This window comes from Python bivittatus, unplaced genomic scaffold, assembly GCF_059951505.1.
Source record: "Python bivittatus isolate LINGU-HERP-01145 unplaced genomic scaffold, Pbiv_v1 ctg000190_np1212, whole genome shotgun sequence".
NCBI classification, from domain to species: Eukaryota; Metazoa; Chordata; class Lepidosauria; order Squamata; family Pythonidae; genus Python; species Python bivittatus.
The window spans coordinates 19901483-19920787 of record NW_028277042.1 but is presented as its reverse complement, the minus strand read 5'-3'; the positions used below and the strand labels follow the sequence as shown (position 1 = coordinate 19920787).

The 19305-nt window shown below is 42.8% G+C and overlaps 2 protein-coding genes across 11 annotated transcripts in view; one reads left to right on the top strand and one right to left on the bottom strand.

Moving 5' to 3' along the window:
* GSE1 (Gse1 coiled-coil protein) overlaps nucleotides 1–12819 on the top strand; it is a 271237-nt gene extending 258418 nt beyond the window's left edge. For 7 of the 10 annotated variants that reach the window (XM_088136186.1, XM_088136187.1, XM_088136190.1 and 4 more), the window contains exons 11-16: nucleotides 482–752; nucleotides 1403–1510; nucleotides 2404–2778; nucleotides 4692–4964; nucleotides 7426–7529; nucleotides 7946–12815. In XM_088136186.1, coding sequence (XP_087992312.1) covers nucleotides 482–752; nucleotides 1403–1510; nucleotides 2404–2778; nucleotides 4692–4964; nucleotides 7426–7529; nucleotides 7946–8080 — 1266 coding nt within the window. In that variant the 3' untranslated portion in view covers nucleotides 8081–12815. Of the gene's footprint in view, nucleotides 1–481; nucleotides 753–1402; nucleotides 1511–2403; nucleotides 2779–4691; nucleotides 4965–7425; nucleotides 7530–7945 lie in introns of all 10 variants that reach the window. The other 3 variants (XM_088136183.1, XM_088136181.1, XM_088136182.1) reach the window with 3 other exon arrangements.
* Nucleotides 12820–13628: 809 nt separating this feature from the next.
* On the bottom strand, nucleotides 13629–18495 carry GINS2 (GINS complex subunit 2). The gene is made up of 5 exons (XM_007431212.4): nucleotides 18314–18495; nucleotides 17529–17643; nucleotides 16125–16224; nucleotides 15666–15792; nucleotides 13629–14707 (listed from the first exon to the last, which is right to left on the bottom strand). Exons 1-5 carry the CDS (start codon nucleotides 18401–18403, stop codon nucleotides 14582–14584), a joined length of 558 nt encoding a protein of 185 aa, XP_007431274.1. The 5' UTR covers nucleotides 18404–18495; the 3' UTR covers nucleotides 13629–14581.
* Between the last annotated feature and the right edge of the window lie 810 nt (nucleotides 18496–19305).

Below are 19305 nucleotides of genomic sequence, written 5' to 3'. Positions count from 1 at the left end.
ACGACTTGAACCTTTCTTCTAACAGACACGCTTGCTTTGAGCATTGTTGGCCTTTAAAGATAAATGATGTTCCATACCACAAGGTAAATTCTCATCAGTGTCACAAATCTAAGTTTGAAGTGGTGGTGTAGTCATGCGCATTCTTGGCGCATGCACTACTCAAGCACAGGACTCTTCCATATTTTCAGGTGGCTGCACGAGTAACATTAGACCTTTGTTTAGGTCATTGATATTTATCTCCTTTTCTTCACAGTTGATACACTTTTTATTAAAAAGCGTTGACCAGCTAGGTATTTCTCTAAAAATGAGATGCTCTAAAGTATTATCATGGCCTTTCTTCTTCTTCCATCTGTCCCAAATGACAAGACCTTCCTTGCTATCAAGAAAACTAGGTCTCTGATGGAATGGAAGCCCTGGCTGATGTATTTTTCAGCAAAAGAGAAGGTCTTAATAAATTTACGCATCTATTTTGTTCTTCCAGAAGCTGGAGTTCCTACAGCTTTTTGGGCTGACCACTCAGCAACAGAAGGAGGAGCTGCTGATCCAGAAACGGAGGAAAAGACGGAGAATGTTGCGGGAAAGCAGCCCCTCCCCACCAACCATCCAGAATAAACGTCCAACTCCTTCCCCCCGTTTTGTGCTCTCGACCCGTTACAGCCCTGATGAAATGAACCACAGTCCCAACTTTGAAGAGAAGAAGAGGTTCCTCACTACCTTCAATTTAACCCACATTACTGCGGAAAAGAGGAAAGGTACTGGTCCAGGGTTCTGCAGATTGTAGAGATTAGTATTTCCCCATGGCTGTCAAGCACCGTAGCTCTCTGGAGGAGCCAAATCAATATTGCTCTCTTAGATAGTCTGCTTGCCTGTACTGGGTCTTGAAAACTACTTCAGGGAATGCTACTACTGATCACCTGAACTGGTCTTCCCCTCTTGTTGATATCCTGGGTGATCCAGGAGACTGGATACAGCTTACCAAACAGGCAGGATTTTTTTTCCTTGTAGAGAATTGCAAATGTGGTGATTCCTAACCTAAGTGGTGGGCCCATCCACTCTTGTTTTAATACCTTTTCTCCCCCCATCTTACAACCTACACTTCACCCCGCCTTCCTTCCTCATGGAAGGAACACAGAAATTGCTTTGGGCTAAAAGTCATAATTGATCCCTTGCAGATGGCTTCTGAAATACCTAGAACACGCTTCCAGCCCTAGTTTTACCCAAGGAACCCTCTTTGTGAAGTGCTTTACTAATTTCTTGAAAGTGCAGAATACTCATTGACTCACACATGTATGTCCTGTTGATTGACCTACACAACCTGGGAGCTTCTCGTAGACGGTATCAATAGTGATCCTGCTTCCTGTCAATTGTCCTTTGAGAGCCATCTCTGCTTCCTGCCTTGCAGATAAAGAGAAGCTGGTAGAGATGCTTCATGCCATGAAACAAAAAAATATCTGCCCAGCATCGTCAGTTAAAAGCTCCCCACGGGACAGTCCTAGTATTGTTCACGCTGGTAAGTGGCTATAAATGGCAGCGACTCTTGGCAAGACCTTGAAGGGATGGGTAGTGGCTTCCTGAGGCTGGAAGATGCTTCTGATGGAACCCAATCTCCTTACCTAACTCTTTTCTGGCATAAATGGGGCAGGTGTAGGTTCACAGAAACCTGTTTGGTCTGCTGGTTGCTTTGTAGGTAAGGGCGGTGTATCTATCTTAATTTTCCCATCAGAGAAAGGCAAGAGGGCACTTGCTTCAATGGGGCTTCCCAGGAAACCGTCTTCTGGAACGCAACCTTCTGCAATTTTTGCAGAAATTTCAAAAGAAAAAAAACGCCCCTTGAGCCTCATTATCTCCAACTGCTTCTGAAACCACGCCAAGACAGTCGAAGGTTGGGAATATGGGAGGCACAGGAGAATCCTGCTAAATGCCCCTGCAGGAGGACAGTTGCAGTTTGGGTGGTGCCCAGTAACCCACTTGTCAAATAAAATCACTGATCTGGGCTCCAACACGCCACTGTTTGTTTGTGCACGTATTTGCTTCCAGCAAGTAGCAGTTTTCCTGTTCAAGGATAGGCTTAAAGCTACCTCAAAGCAATGTTTGAAATTGAATTGCTGCCAAAGAGAGTAACATGTGAAGTATGGTGCCTCAATTCACTCATCCCAAAACTATTTTTGGGAAGGGTGGGGTACCATGTTAGAAGCAAACATAGTTTTCGTTTTGCTTTGCTTCCAGTTGTATTTCATTTGCCAGAAAATGAACATCAGCTCTGCCGGGGATTAATTGGAAAGGTATCTTTCCACATGACTGGGTTTCGCCATCCATCTCCTGACAAGAAATGAATTCCAGAAGCGTCATGGGGTATAAAATCTCCCTGGTTCCAGCTGACATGTTGCTTTTTTCTTCCCAAAGAGCCACCAGTGCAGCCAACAACATTGGAATTGGATAAACCGGTCAGCGCTGCTCCAGCTTCCCTGCCAGAAGCCCAGAAGACAGCTGAGTCCTGCAGAACAAATCATCTGAGGCCGCACGAGTTTTCAAGAGCCAAAGAGCTGGTTCCTCTCCCAGCTGAGAAGTCCAGGTTGAGTGACGGGCCCACGGTCAAGAAAAACCTGAGCATCCTGAATTGTGTCCGGGGCTCTTTGCCGAAGGATGTCCCTGTTCCACTCTCCCACAGCATGAATGGGAAGAACAAGCAGTGGGAACCATTCCTGGCTGAGGAATTTGCCCATCAGTTCCATGAGTCCGTCTTGCAGTCCACCCAGAAGGCATTACAGAAACACAAAGGTAATGAAAACGAGGGCCACTAAACCCGAGAGGTAAAGAGACCGGTTAGTTCCAGGAGTAGCTCTAACTGGAGCTTATGGACAAAAGGGGACCCAAGCTGGGATTAGAAAACTCCAGCTCCTTTAGGAATGTGAAGGAAGGCTTCCTACATCTCTGTTCAGAAAGAACATCTCCTAGAATCATAGACTTGGGAGGCACCTAAGGGGCCATCAAGTCCAACTCTACCCTGGCACACTGCAGGATTCTCTACACGAGTGTTTCTCAACCTTGACAGCTTGAAATGCGTGGACTTCAATTCCCAGAATTCCCCAGCCAGCATGGGAGGTGAAATCCACGCACCTTAAAGCTGCCAAGGTTGAGAAATCCTGCTCTACACCATCCCTGAACAATGACGATCCAGCCTCTGTTTGAAGAAACCCCTCCCTATGGTAACCTGTTCCACTGATGGAAAACTTCCTATTTAGGTCTTCCTCATGCCTCATCTGTATCTATACCCTTGAAGTTTCATCCCATGAATTCTAGTCTTACCCTCTGGAGCAAGTGAGAATAAGTCCAAACCCTCTATAGCAGTGTTTCTCAACCTTGGCCACTTTAAGATGTGTGGACTTCAACTCCCAGAATTCCCCAGCCAGCCATGCTGGAGTATGTTTATTCTAGATCACCTTCCAGGCCACGTGCCCACAAAAGAAATAAATTGCCATTATGGGGAAAAAAAGGACCTAGCCAAGTGCCCAGCTGAATTCCATTTGGTGAACATCAGGAACTAACATTCTCTTGACATTTAATATTGTCCTTTGCCTCCCTTACTGACTAACCAGACCAGTTTCCAGTAGGTAAAGATGACAAACTTCATGAAATAGGCTGGAAGTCAGGCTCCTTTGGTGAAAAGCTGATGAATTGCAGTGGATGTGGGTGTGGAATATAAAGGGCATTAAAAAAAAAATCAAGGCAGCCAATGGTGGCAGCCCGTTTAGCAGCTGAACTCATGGACCATAAATGTTCCACCAGCTGGTTCTGAGAGAGACAGTAAACCGCCCTGAAAATGACTCTTGGGCTGAGTAAGGAACATTAATCTTACTGGCATAGTTTTCCGTTGGGATCATACCTTAAGTGGAAACGTTTAATGCTCTTAAAACCCTTTAGGGCAGCCTTGTCTTGAAGAAGGTGATGGAATGTTTAGCAGGCTTTTCACCGTACTTTTGGCCAACTTGGGTTGTTTTAGATTCTGGTTGCTCTGCGAGTTTGATAGATGATAGCAATCATCAGCAATAATCCCCACATTCTTTGTTCCTTCCCCAGATATACACAGCCTCTGTTGACAACATCTTACCTTAAGTACCTCCCTCTGGGTAATGACTGCATTGTGGCTAAGCATCTCTCCACAAATGTTGGTTTAAGTTACAAGGAAGTGCTAATACGCTAGAGCATGGTTGAAGTGGTTGACTGTGCAGTTATTTTTCTCTCTCGTGATTTGCTTCCCGCCGTGTCCTGGTCTCGTGCAGATTTAGGCTTACATTAACTGCATTTCCAGCAGCAGGTGCCCACGGGTCTATGGGTACAACCATCCAGTTCTCATGCCAGGAATGGCCCATCCCAGATACGTAAGGTGGGCAGAAAGGCCATACAGGAAACCCTGGGTTTAATGAAGTAATGGGGCCGGGGAAGAATGTCCATCAGACCCCAAATGGGATTTTACACGTGTGTAAAACCAGGGATGGATTTTGTCCTTGGCATTAGAAGTCCACTCAGTGGAGGTCCAGTAAATCAAAGGTTTGGTGTATGTCTCCCTTCCCGTACCTATCTACATGTTCATATAACACTTCAGAAATTATAATGCAGCTGGTCCTGACACACAGATCAAATCCTTGTTATGCTTGGTGCCAATGCATTCCTTCTTGTCTGCTGGCCTTTAGGTAATTCAATGGTTCATTCGGCAGAGCAGAACCATAAAGTGGACGCTTCCATCCATTATAACATTCCAGAATTGCAGACTTCAAGCTGGGGGTCTTTGCCACAGCAGAACGGCCAGAAAGATTCCCAGCATAAGGGATTTATTCCTCCAGAACATGACAAGATCTCGGATTCAGAAGAAGAGGAGGAAGAAGAGGAGGAAGAAGAGGAGTACCCCAGACCAAAATGGCATGGGATTGAAGCAATCTTTGAGGCTTACCAAGAACATGTAGACGGTAAGCTACAGTGGTTCAGGTTTTTTTTTTCCTCCCTAAGTTTTTGCTGTATATCTGTTTTTCAGTGAGACACAGGGAAAATGGAGCAGGTTATGACTCCTTTTCCAAATGGTGTTTTCCATTACAGGTAATCCTCCGTTAACAACCAAAATAGGGATTAGAAAATTCATTGCTAAGTGGGGTGGTTGTTATGTGAGTCACACCCAATTTTACCACCTTTTCTGCTGCAGTAATTAAGTGAATCATCGCAGCCATTAAGTGAATCACATGGTCGTTAAGTGAATCATGCAGTTCCCCATTGATTTTGCTTGCCAGAAGCTGGCTGGGAAGGTCACAAGTGGCAATCATGTGACCCCGGGATGCTGCAACCATCATAAATGCGAACTGGTTGCCAAGCACCTGGATTACGATCATGTGACCACAGGGATGTTGTGACGGTTGTAAGTGCGAGGACCGGTGATAAGTCCCTTTGTTCAGCACCGTTGTAACTTCGAACGGTCACTAAACAAATGGTTGTTAAGTGAGGACTACCTGTATACTGTTGCATCCTTGATATTCTTTATCCAGGTCTGAAGGGAGCTTTTTGTCCTGGAGAGTTCTCTTGTATAATGCATGAGCTCCTGTGTGTCCATGTTTCAGACACAGTGTGCAGGTTACCTTACAAGTGAATGGTGCAGAGATGGGGGGAAAGCAACTAAAATGATGAGGGGGTTGGGTAATTCTTATGAAGAAATGTGTAACTTTTTGGAATCTTAAGTAGAGCTGTTCTTCTGCACACTTACTTTTAGCTGTGATCAGGAACTTTTAATCTGTGGGAAGTTTTCTCTTTGAGGAGTCTGTGTGCCGACAGCGGGCCAGCTTTGCATGTTACATGTCTGTGCCATGTCCAGCTGAAGTTTCACTGGTTTTCATCTTGCATTTCATCCACAGTGCTCCAGATGGTCTCCCTTCCTTTCACCTCTGCCCTTATTCCTGCTGCTGTAGAATAGAAAAAGTAAATAGCTTTCAGTGCATTGGCTGTTGCAATACTTTCTAGTTTTATCCCCGTGCATAAATCTTGCATTTCTGATTTCTTGCAAGTTACATCTCACCCTTATCCTTTTCACCAGGACTTAAACTGTCTTTTATGTGGAGCGTCAGAGATTTAGCGAAGGCTTTTCATAAGCTCTGACTCTTAGACATAGACAGTGATTATGCTACCTTAAATTCCAGCACCTTTCAGTTCTCAAGGAATGTTTTTCCCCACAACGGACGCACTCTGGATTCTAGAAGATAGTCAAATGGGACAGATTTGCAGCACCCCAAAGTGTTGTGATTGAAAATGAACCCAGTCCAGGCATCTTCTGCGATCGAGCTAACCCCAGGTTTTGGTTCCTGAAACCTCTAGCTAGGTGTTCAGAAAAAAACAGTTGTTCCTTTACCTTTAAAGCTCTAACTTGTTTGCGTCTTGGGTAAAGGAATTAGGAATTACCAGAAATATCCCTATGGATTTCCTCCTTGGGTTTGGTCTTTCAAGATCATATGCTGAAAAATTAGGAATTGCAATCGATCTTGTAAAATTGGTGAATTGTGCAATTTTGTTTTTGTACTGTTTGATCTTTGAGAAAATGTGTGCGCGTGCATTTATTTAGTTGAGAAAAAAAATGAAACTTTTTCCTCAAGGGCTATTAAATAACTATTACTGATCTTCTTTCTCTCTTTGGAAGGAAAAAAATTAAAGTGTTTTGGAATAGAAAATAACTAGGTTCTGTTTTCTTTTTGGAAGGAAAGTTTAAGGGATCTGACATGGAAAGAACTAAGTTTTTGGAGGATGGTATTAACACATGTACAATTATGTATTTACTGATTTATTTACAGTTGTGATTACTGATTTATGGCTGTTGGGTATAGACAATGCTTAGATTCGTCAGCAATTGCAGCAGCAATACCCTAGTAAACCAAAGAATCAGGGAGAACAATAATTCTTTGTTTTCTAGGTATTGAGCATTCGGTTGGCTGAGTTACCAAAAAAAGAAAAAAAAATGGGAGGAGGGTTTAGAAGCACACATAATCCCCAAGTGCACATTCGGCAGACTAATGGAGGGGGGGGGGGCGGCAGGAACTTCATTTTTGCAATCCGCTGCAAATTCCACTTGCAACGGAATAATATTCAGTCAACTAAATCTGAAAGGAACAAGACGTTAAAAAGCCGTTCTCTTTTTTTTTAAAGAGAAAATCATCTTTGGAGTATTCCTTTCTTGCTGGAGAAAGCAGAGACATTTTTTTCCCCCCCACAAAGGCCAGCAGGTACTTCTGAACGCTCTGATGTAGATTAGGAAACGTTCTCTCTGGGCGCAGTTTTGCAAGGGAGGAAGGGCATGGATTTAGTTTCACCAACAGCCGAGAAATGGGCTACCTCCCGTCTCAGCAGCCTAAACCGGAGGTTGTAGCAGTTGACTAACAAGTTAAAATTTGATTGCAGAGCAAAACCTGGAACGGCAAGTGCTGCAGACTCAGTGCAGACGCTTAGAGGCCCAACATTATAGTCTCAGTCTGACGGCAGAACAGCTCTCACACACCATGACGGTGAGTATGGCTTCAACCCCGGGAAACAGCTCAAAGGTAAAGACTCCCTCAGTCCAGCTTGACTTGGGGTGACACGTTCATCAGCTATCTTGGCCACAACACAGAAGTCCATGCCTTTTTTGGGGATGTGTTTTGATTTCCTCATTTAAGGCTCGTCTTGGAATCTCCTAATGGTCTCCCACCCATCCCGGCTGTAGCTCCTTTTGAGATCAGCCCTGGTCAGCTGGGCGCCATGGGTGCTGGTCCCTTTGAGACAGCACAGCGGTTGCTAAAGCAAAGGAAGAAACTTTGGACGTCTCAGGGAAGGTTTCCATGGCATCTCAGTCCAGGAGTTGTGTTTTCTGGAAGGCTAAATCCAGCGTGCCTTTGTGGAGGAGAGCGTGACAGTCTCAAATGCCTCTTCTCTTCCTTTGCAGGAGCTAAGGAACCAGAAGCAGAAGATTGTCTCTGAAAGGGAACGACTTCAGGCCGAACTAGATCACTTGAGAAAGTGCCTTGCGTTGCCTGCAATGCAGTGGTCCCGGAGTTATTTCAAGGGGTATCCCAGGTGACACTCCCTTGCACTAGGCCAAACATAGAGTATAGAAATAATAGTCTATTTTATTACCTGGAATATTTAATATTTTTCACTCGGAGGTTTGAAGCTTAAATAAATAAATAAAAGAATAAATAAATAAAAGAATGTGCCATGCATGGAGCAAAGGATTTGGTGGGATCCAGAAAAATCTGAACCCATCTCTTAAAAAGTGCAACTGAACTGAACCTTTTTAAAACTCTGCGAGTGATCCATTTAGAAGAACTCTAGTTTTCATTACATTTGAAAGGGTTATTTTCTTTCTGCATCTTCGTCTGCTTTTTTTTCTCTCTCTCGCCTTTTTTGAAGATCTTGGTTTAATCCAGAGATTCCATCAATGACACTAACATTCGCCTCCTGTTGAAGGGGCCGCCAGGTTTGTATCCTGGTTTCTGCTCCTTTTCGTTGCCATATTGGTTCAGTTGCTATACTTGAGTTCTGTTTCATTTGTTCTGAAATACGTTGTTTCTTCGTCCAAGAGAATACCAGTATACATCCATTTTTGTTAGAATGAACTGGATATTTTGGATAACAATTACCTGCACAGTAATAAACTAGCAGAAGAAAATGCAGCTTCCAAACTTGACTTCCCATGCATCAATCAGCTTTTTGGCTGGAAATGCACTTCACTTGACAAATAAAAGTGAATAAACAAACTGAAGGTACCTTTCTATTACTGGGGAGGGGAAGATGTATAGAACATACAATGCATAGATTATGTACCCCAGTGGGTAGAATTTTCATACAAAGATTTTGCAATTAAAGAGTTGAAAAAGGTGCTTCAGCCTTAGTGTGTATATATTTTAAAAAGTTTTGTATGTTTTTATTACTTTAATTATTATTATAAAAAGCTTGCCATTTTCAATATGTTTCTGCTTTTTTTCTCTCTTTTTTTTTGGCAAAAGGAAAAAAAATGGGCTTGCTTTACTGTTTTTACAGCTGCTGGTCAGGACCTGAAAAAATAATGAAGTGTTTTTGAAAAGAATTTTAAAGGAAAGCTTTCTGCTGGGGCAACTGCTATCACCTCTTGGTATTTTGTGGTGTGTAGCACCAGTTACTGGCACAGAAAATTCTCTTGCTAAAAACCAGGAATGTCTTTTCCCTTCCCCTCCTCCTTTTCTTAAAGCACTTGGAATACCAACTGTGATTAACTGCTACTGAGAAGACAAGAATCTGAGACAGCTAAGATTTTAGTTACAACATTAAAACATTTAGTGGATGTAGTACTTGTTTGTTTTACCTGCAACATCTAAAATCACACATTGGTGGCACCGATTTTCTGAGGTTTCTTTTTTTTTTTTTCCTTTAGAAGATCTATCCTGAATCATCAAAGAGTATATGAAAAAGAAGAGAAAAAAAAATTATGCTACATTATCTAAAGCTAGAATTGTTGGCACACAAACACCCAGCATCATGGGAGCTACTGCTGGTATAACAAAAGCCCATTCTGCAATGGGGTATTTGTAAATGGGCCCCAGCAAACTCCATGGATATTTTGCATTTCACCGGCACCATAGTACTCATTACAACCCTCTGTCCCAAAAGTGAAATGATCTAGAAGTATATAGTATGGCTGTGCTAATTCTTTGGAAGAGGTGCTTTGGAATATGGGAGAGCTTGTGTCAAGTACCTCTTTTGGGCCTGTTAAAGTAGCTGCGTCTTTTTCCAAAGTAGCTGCTTTGAAAGCTGTTCTAAAAGTCCCCTTTGGGCTTCTCCCCCTGCTCGTAATGATTCAAAAAGAAACACTTTCCAGGTTCTCCTGTGTCTTTTGCAGCACCTTTTTTAAAATATTTCCACATCCTTTAGTAAATACTGCAGTATTGCCTATGTTAAAACAGGCCCTGTGCTTCTAATGTTAAGAGTCTCAGCATGTTACATGTCCAATTCCTTATTCTTGTGAATTCAGAATCCCCCAAAGGTCATGCAGGACAGGACAGGACAGGACAGGAATGTGACTTTTGTATAGCCATCTTAACTCTACAGCTCACATTTGCCAACATTTCAATGCTTCTGAATAGTTATAAAGAATTGGTTTGGATTAGCATTTTGTTTCTTCTTTAAGTATGACCTGGGTGACATTTTAAACTGACGGCATTCCTACAGATTTACTTAACCAACCCTATCCAGATTTCTAGCTATGCTTTCCAAAAGTCAGTGAATTAACCATGAAATTGACAGTACCAGAGCAGAATCTTTTCATTAGAGACAAGATGGGTAAGTTAGCATGGCATATGCTGTTTAAAAAAAAACAAAAACTCCAGGTCTAATTTAAGCTTCCTTCATTCATGTCAAAACTGTTTTTCATTTTACATCTTTCTTAGGTGTAGCCGCACAAGTCTTTTGCAATGTGCAAAAGCAACCTGTGTATAAAGATTGGTTAATATCCAAATTAAATGACCCCCAACAGATGATTGCCCCACCTGTGTCAGTATACTGGGTGGAGGCAAGCCTTTTGAGCTATTCTTACCATTAGGAAATTTTACCTAATACTGAGCTGTCATATGCTTTCCTGTGTTGACTAACCACTATACCACGGAGAGCTGTCCACATTGTACATTTCAGACATGATGGGAGAACCACCTCTCCCAGAGGCTGTTCCTAGTCTTGCTCTCTTCAAGGTAAACCTCTCCCTCTTAAGTCTCCCAACCCCTTTATACATTCATAAACTGTCTGGAGAGATTTAAGTTAAAAATGGCTTTCCTAACAATTTTTGCAGACAAAGTGTGATAAAAATCTCAATATTCTGAATATTATTTATTCAGTTTATAGCCCACCTTTCTACCTAAAGGACACTCAAGAGAATGCTGGAATTTTTAGCCTCTTTGCAGCAAAGATTTACCGGGTTTTTTTTTTTCATATCTGTTATCCTTTGATTTAATGGCTGATGTGCAATGCTGCGTTGCTAGCGCTACTAAAACAAACTCACTGGTAATGGAAAGAGCATTCTTATAGGATTGTGTGATCAGTCACACGAGAAGATAATCTGACGCTTTTCATGGCTGCTTAGAAATACAAATTCAGCTGGGGCAGCTGCTTCATCTAGGTGACCAAGCCTCGCCTGGCACGCTTCCCAATTCTATGCAACTCTTAATACCAAAGTCCTCGCCATTCTCCAGAAGAAACTATGTGACAAGGAAGGAACATTAAAGAGCAAATTTAGTGGCCTGTTTTAGAAAGTCTTGTTCTTAGATGCAGCCAAGAACTCTTGACTTCTTTACATGAGTAAATGATCCACCAACAGCCAAGCCTGCCCATTTCTGAACATCCATTCATGATAACCTGAGACAATCAGCTCTGATGGAGCGTGAGAACGAAGAACAGAAAATGTGAAAGTCATTCAATTTATTTTTCTGCCTCTGATGATAACTTGGATGTTACCATATGTTTGCCTTCAACAGAGGGGGAAAAACTTTTTTTGTCTTGGCATTCTTTAGATTTTTACCAAAAAGCAAAACTTGGAAAAGTTTTTATCCCTGGTCTCAGGGCTGCTGAAACATACTCAACTATGAGATCACACCACAGTACATTCAGGACTTCCATCCAGAAGGCCTTTTTGTGATGGATTTACAAAAGCCAGCCTTGAAAGAAGGCAAAATTAGTACAACAAATATATCTAAGAGGCAGTAATACAGTGTAGTAAAGACTGCCTTTAAAAAAGCTTATGTAAGAAAAATGGCACTCTAAATTTCTGACTCAGTAATGAAACCCACTGCCCCACTCCTACGTTACCAAGATGGGGTTTCATTGAAAGCAAATATTTTCACACCATGCTGATCAGCTACAGTAGCAATGTCTTTCAAATGATAGTGATCATGGTTTCTGCCAAGTTTTTCCCAATAAGGGAAGGGGGTGGGGTGGGGGGAATATGGACATAGGAAGAGCAAGGCTGTTGCAATCATTCTTCTAAACGTAATTGCACTATTTTCCCCCCAACCCTTCAAATGAATAGAATGTGGGCTATATTTTGTACCACGTCGCTTCAGTTTTCGCAAGCCCAACAGGTGTTTTTTAAGGACACGCAGGAGAGCCAATTGGCTTGATTTCCGTGTATTAAAGAAGGAATGTACACTTAGTCAAGCTTGGTTGGAGTCCAATCTAGCTTCAGACACTGGTGAGCAAACTGCCAGAGCAACCCCTATTTCCCATTCAAAGCAGGTCCGACATCATTTGAAATACTTTCCTGCTTATGACGCAGAACTATAAAAACAGAGATTAAAAAGGTGCTAACATGGAAAAAAAAAACAATAGCCCACTTTGGACCAATCCATCTTTGCAAATGTTTTTACTTTTCTTCTACCCATAATTGTGATCGTTAATCTTGTTCTCCTCCCTCTCCCTCTCCCCACCCCCCTTCACAAATGTCCTGGCCCAGTGCTTACATTTTTGAGAAATAACCGATTTGCTCTCCCTTGGACCGAGGGCCACGCTGATTGTTTGGTGTATTGTGTAGGGTTTCTTCCACGAATAAGCACAGAGCGTGAGGGGAGAGGAGGAGGAGGGCAAAGGCCCGGGCCTTGCTGGGGCAAGTAGATGCTGTGAAACAAATTCAACTTGTTTTAAGTGTACTTGTTTTGACTTAAATGTAATGTAATATATTTGTTGAATGTAGTTATTAGGTATTTATGAATATATTGCTGTAATTTCTGACAACATCCAAAAAAAAAAAAAAGTAATAAAATGTTCCTAAATCATGACAAAGGATTATTTTCCCAGACTACCGCCCCCCCCCCCCAATATTAAATAGAAGCTGTATCAGCTCTTTGTATTAGAAATGGGACCTCAGACAAGAGAGGTCAAATCTCGTGGCACAGTTTCACTTGGGACATTATTGTAGTAAGAATTTACTATGCAGCGCCTCACAGCCACATCGTTAAGGTAGGTCATCAATACTGTACTCCTCCTCTGAAGGAATGGAAATACATTCACATCACTAGGATAGCCAGGGCTAAATTGGGACAGGAATCCCAATCAGCACCCAGTCAAGCTGGATGACAAACAGGCTTCAGATAATATGTTAGTGGAAAAACATACAAGAGTGAATTGAAAGGACAATTATTAGATGTAATCTGTCTATCTGAACAAACGTAACCACTGCCTTAATATTTGAAGCTTTGATTCCTCAGAGGAGGCTAATTTGGGCCCAGGCTTAAGAACACTTAGGGTAGTTAAAGGTGTATGTTGGTTTTTTTTTAATATGCACAAGATTTTTTACCTGCAAAAAATTCACAGTCTAATGTAAAAATGCTACTTGCTGAGTAAAATTCATTTACTGAAATTCTAATGCCAAGGTTGAAAAATGAAAGTAATAAAAGAAAAAGAGGATCTGTATGAGGCAAAGGGTGGAACTTACATTGAGGCTCTACATTACAAAAATTAAACCCTCCAGATTTTGAGAAGTCTTTCACTAAGAGGGACAAATCACCATACTTTAAGCAACTCATTTTCTTGTACATTCTTCTAGATCCGAAATGTCCCACAGGCTACCCCATAGTAGAGGTCAGAGAGTTACAACTGCAGTAAAGGACTGCTTTTTAAAAATATTTATTTTACAGTTGCCTAATAAAACAGCGACTAGCAAACCTCTCTAGCGCCCTCCCCCATCCTAAGTGCAGTCTCCAAATATTCAAAAACTAGATGGCTAATGTTTGTTATTACGACTAACAGTGAGAATGCTTATATGATTAACATAAATAGAGTCTGGCTATTGCAAAGAACTGGTTTAGTCACAGCAAGCATTTAAAAGAAAAATGGAACCTCAGCCAAACCGCGTGGGTTTTGTGGCTTCATTTCTTCACAGAGATGTTCTTTCTGTTTTAGCAGACACATACGAAAAGGCACTGTACCTCAGTGGTCCCTGTCATGGCCTCTGGAAAAAAAAATCCTTTATCTCTGAGGCTAACTGACAAGGAGGTTTCAGTGAGTGACACTGCACCGAACCCAGTGTTGGATGGAAAGATGGGAGGGCAGGCACAAATCACTTCCCAAGTAGGCCCGCTGAGTGCTACACAGCCAGAAGTTTAAAATAGTCTCTCTCCTCTTTTCCACAAAGATCAGAAGGCACAGGCCATGAAGGAGCAGCATCCCTAAGAGATGCAAGTAGTTTCTTTCCTTCTTCCAACGTACAAATGATAGTGAAACAACCTAGCACAGAAGGCAGCCATGAATAGTTATATCCGATGCATCTTGGAATGGCAGGCGTGCAGTGCTTGGAGTGTTGTTGGGCAAGAGCCTGTTTGCCAAGGAAAGTCAACAGTCCTCCTCACCTGCCAAGGACAATACCAACTCCTTGGTAGCACTGGCAGACTGGCTTAGGTACCAGGCTGTTGATCATTTAGCAGATAGTCTTTTTCCCAGAAGCAAATGCTATGAAGAACATGACGTCACAATCTGGCACAGAGTAGGTTTGCTCGGAAGCCAGTAATGCCAGAGAGGTAGTTGCTTAAGAGAATATCACTCTCTTCATGAAAAAACCCTGCTGTCAAAAGTCCTGGGACTGGACACTCTCTCCCAGCTGGAGGTTTGTTCGGAGCTTGTACATGTGATCCAGAGCTTGGGTGAGAAAAGCACCGGTGGTGTTGATCTCCATCAGAGTCAGGTTATCCAGCTTATAAGAGACAAGAAAACAACACAGTTTGCAGAAGTATAAATGGCAAAAATTAACCCTCAGAATTGAACCATTCACTTTTTTAAAAGTAAGCCAGTCTTTAGTTCCCATGACAGACAGCTTGGTAACAATAAGGCAGCATCTGACAATAACTTGAAGAGAATTTAGAGGCACTCCCTTAAACCCTCTTTAATTACTTTGTAAACTTCTCTATACATTTATTTTCCTCTTGATTCCCAGAGCTTAACAACTGATCCCAAAATGCACCAGAACAAGTCTTCTGCAAGCATAGTTTATTACACTCCATCAATTTATATTCCATTTTGGCTAAAAGAATTTGGAAGGTGGATCAACAGTTGTGACCTGCACCCATAATGAAATGTTATAAACCAGCTTTTGCCCATTCAGTTTAGAGTGACAGGTGATGATGTAAGTTGCAGTCCAATATACCTAGAGGGCACCTGAGTGAGGAAGTTGGTCTAGACTGTGCAGGAACAAAATACATACCCACCATTCTAATTAGATTCAACTTGTAAATCTTAGTTTGTTAGACTAAAGAGTGCAGAGCCACAAATGTGTATTTACATTGTAAAACACACACTTCCTACATTATGTGCATAAGCAATAGGAATATGCATTTGGGTAGAATTCTACATAGCTACATATACAACGCAATCAACACACGTCCTTTCAGTAGGCTGTGGTCAATCCCTGAGTATGCACAACAATTGTATGTTTGTAAGTGTTTGTATACCAAACTTCACTATGTCTGCAAGACTACAGCTCCTCTACCACTGCTATCAAGTAATAAAAATGAAGCCTAATGTCCTTCTTAGCTATTCTAGAACTGACATACGATTATCCCTTTTACTATCAATTCACAGAAATGCTGCATTCGTTTATACCACACAAATAGTCTTCCAATGAGTTCAGCCCGTTCGTCGCAGATTTCTCTTACCGTGGCATGAGCCTCCTGCTGTCTGACAAAGCTATCTGCAGATACACGAAGTTTCGCTATTCGAGTGTCCCACATATCCTTAACCAAAGTTCTTATCTCATCTGCCTTTGGAATATTATCTGCAGCACTAATATAGAAAAGAAATAGATTGGTAAGATTGCAAAGAGTTAATAGTCGTGCATGTTGTAAAAAAAAAAAGTCCTGGATATAAACAGTATTAACTTCTAAACCCCAAAAGTCAAGCAACATATAATATATTATTACATAATAATATAATATATAATATGAACTAATATGTGTGAATAGATTAGAAAACTGCTCTAGAGCATCTGCAGTTTGTAGAGTTCTTGCTGGTTTCCAGTTTCAGATCCAAGGCAATCCTAGTTTCTTTGTGCTCTGGCAGAATTAGAATTTGCTGCATTCCCAAATAATACTGTCAAGAATAAGAACCCTACTCACTAGTTCAGCAGCAACTTAGTTAATTCCATGTAAAAAGGGTTAGGCATTGGGGTGAAGGTGTCCTCCTTGCGCTCCTGATCTCGAATTTGCTCCAGCTTTTCTATAAGGCAATTAAAAAATAAGAATAGTCGCCAAAGAACAGTGCTGCAGTTTTCCACACCCAACAGAAATGTTATTAATACTATTGGATGAACTATTTGATCAAAAATACTGTATTTGCCGGGAACATACAGATACAAAACATAAAATAAAAAGGAGTCTGAATTTCGGCAGAACAGCTTCTATTCATCTCTCTCACTCTGTCTTAGCTTTACATGCACGGTTTAGGTTTCTAAAATAAATTAGTACATTTATAAGAAAGAGACATTTTCTAGCAGTATTTAGCTCTGGCATGATAAGCGTACAAGCCACCAATTCTGGCACAATCCTTGATACAGAAGCCTACAGGTGAAAGGGTGTTACAACTGCCACAACTGCAGCAAAAAAATAATTGTAATTTGTCATAACGGTGGAACACATCAACTTCTGATGTCTTAAAAGTCACTACAGTACTTACAACTGAGCAATGTAATCTGTTTATAGGTATTTGAGATACCCACTGATCAAGCACGCCTGATCATGTATTTGATTAAAATAAAACTGTTGGCAATCTTTTTAAATGCATCTGTTATTTTTAAAATATTAACTTTTTAAAAAACTTCTGTCAGGACTATAAAGATTCTATAGAAACATATCAGTACATATGTGCCCATGTAGCCAATTAAACCGGTCAAAAAAGAACCAAAAGTATATTTGAGCCATTGACAAGAAACCTGCTAAAAATCCTTGTGGCAAAAACCAACGCTCTGCAACCAGATGCTGCACTGAACTGAGACAAGGGGTGATAAGCGTGTAGTGCACATTACAAGACTACCCATTAACCCTGAAGGATTACCTTTAACCCGAAACAGAATCAGGACTAAACTAATTTCCCTAGGCTCTTCATTTTTGAGGCCATTTTGGTTTTGCCACTCATGAGACAGTGAAGGTAAAAAAAGGGGAAGAGGCAGGTAATGGGCAGGTATGGCTCCACTAGAAGAGAATATGTGTAGCTCAGGGATGAACTGTGGAGTCCTTGGGGATCTCCGAGCTTGGTCGTTTTCTTGCAAACGTTTCATTACCCAGCTAAGTAACATCTTCAGTGCATTCAGAATACAGCTCCCCTGATCTTATCAACAATCGGCTGACTCCTACTGCACCACTTGTTTTAAAATCCCTGCTTAGCAAAAGAAACGAAACATGCAATGAGAGGAGAAGGAAAACTAGCTCGCCAGCTTCCTGTGTGGCAGCTGGAAGGACCGAAGGGTAACTGGCACAGGGGACATCAGCCACGCCAGGTGGAGAGGCCAGCGAGTCACACCCTACCCACATCCATCCATTCTGGAGGCACCAGCCGGCACTTCTGCCTCTGTTTCAGGTTGACAGCCAGCCAGAGAGGCACTTCCACTGGCAGCCCGGGATTGAAGGGACCCAGTTCTCCCTGGAAAAAACATCCACAAGGGAGAAACTCAGGAAGGGGCCTCAGCCCTTAAAATGGCCCACAGGCACCCATGTTATCTGCAACCCCCCCCCCCTTAAAAGCTGGTGCCCACAAAGGGCTTGTCCAAGGAAATGGCCCAAGTTGGCTGGCTGGGGCTGATGGGAGTGGAAATCCTCCCCCAAGTGGAATATTCTTGGGAACCAGAAATCCCATAATCCCTTGCCCACAGATATCCTGGCCGGACCTGATGCGAGTAGCTGAGGGCACCCTCAATATATTCAACCACAAACCCCATAACCCTCTACCCCCAGCCACACTGGTTGCGGCTGATGGGAGTGGAAATTACCCTCCCCCGCACAAAAGGCATCAAATGGAATAAACCTGGGGACCACAAATCCCACAATTCCCTGCCAACATATATCCTGGCTGGAGCTGATGGGAGTAACTGAGGGAACCCTGAACGCATGCAACTACAAACCCCATAACCCCCCGCCACTAGCCACGCTTGGGGTGGTGGGAGATGAAATGCAGCCCCCCCTCTCCAGGCATCAATGGACAACTTGTTTTTGGACTCCATTTCCCATAAACCCCACCGGCATGGGGCAAAGGAGCATGGGAGTTGTAGTCCGTCGACCCGGGAGAAAGAGCCCTCTGCTCCCGAAGGCCTCACCCCGATGAGGTAAATCCTGTCGAGACTGAAGTTGGGGATGATGGTGACCATCTCTCGCTCCGCCAGGAATTCGACCTCGGCGGCCTCCATCCGGAAGGAAGGAAGGAAGAATCGACCAAAAGACGATGCCCCGAAACACGTCCCGCCGTCGACTGAGAGGAGAAGGACGATGGCCGCCACGACCCCGCCCACCCCGAGGATTGTGTCTGTTATTGGTTGGAAAGAAGAAGCCCCGCCTTCAATCCGTGCTTCCTCCTATGACCGCCTCGGCTTTCCTCGCGCGCGCTTTTTCCTCCTCCTGCCATTGGAAGGGAAAACCGTGCCCCGCCCACTATTTACTTCTCACCCTATGAAAACGTCTGCTTTTTTCGCGCGCTCTAAACCCGCCCTCCGGAGGCAGCGGTTTCTATCATTGAGGGAAACCTAAAGGGAAGCCCCGCCCTCTTTTTCCTTTTAGCCAATTACAAGCTTCCCAGCCACGTCTGTCTCTCATTACTCGAGGCAACACGACCTACCATTGGAAGGAGAGGAAAAACGAGGTCCGCCCATCCACCAGCCATTCATAAACCTCACCTGCGCGAGTGAACCCTTTGTTCCCGCCCTTTCCTGCTAACTGACAGCGGTCGCATTGTTTCCTGATTGGCTCGTCCTCCGGACGCCTTTTATGATTGGTTACTGGTCCGAGTATTAGAATTTCATTAGAAAGCCTGCGGGGGCGGGGGCGGGGGCGGGGCCTAAAAGCAACGTGGTTGGACCGACTCTGCAGCGAAAATTGCGCTTCGATTTTGGACGGGACGTTTCCAACTGGGGATTTTTTTTTTTTTTTTTTTTGCCAATTAAAAAGGGGTCAGGTATAAATCCGTGTTTTTCAAACTTGGCAGCTTGAAGATGTGTGGACTTCAACTCCCAGAATTCCCCAGCCAGGGGAATTCCTGGCTGGGGAATTCTGGGAGTTGAAGTCCACACTCTTTAAAGTTGCTGAGGTTGAGAAA

Bases quoted from the DNA above. Each gene is read 5' to 3' on its own strand.
- GINS2 (XM_007431212.4), bottom strand. From the start codon at position 18,403: ATGGAGGCCGCCGAGGTCGAATTCCTGGCGGAGCGAGAGATGGTCACC. The intron at 16,225-17,528 runs GTAGGGTGTGAC...ATTGCCTTATAG, and splicing joins TCCAGAATGGATGGATGTGG to AAAAGCTGGAGCAAATTCGA. The intron at 15,793-16,124 runs GTGAGTAGGGTT...TTTCTATATTAG, and splicing joins ACTAAGTTGCTGCTGAACTA to TGCTGCAGATAATATTCCAA.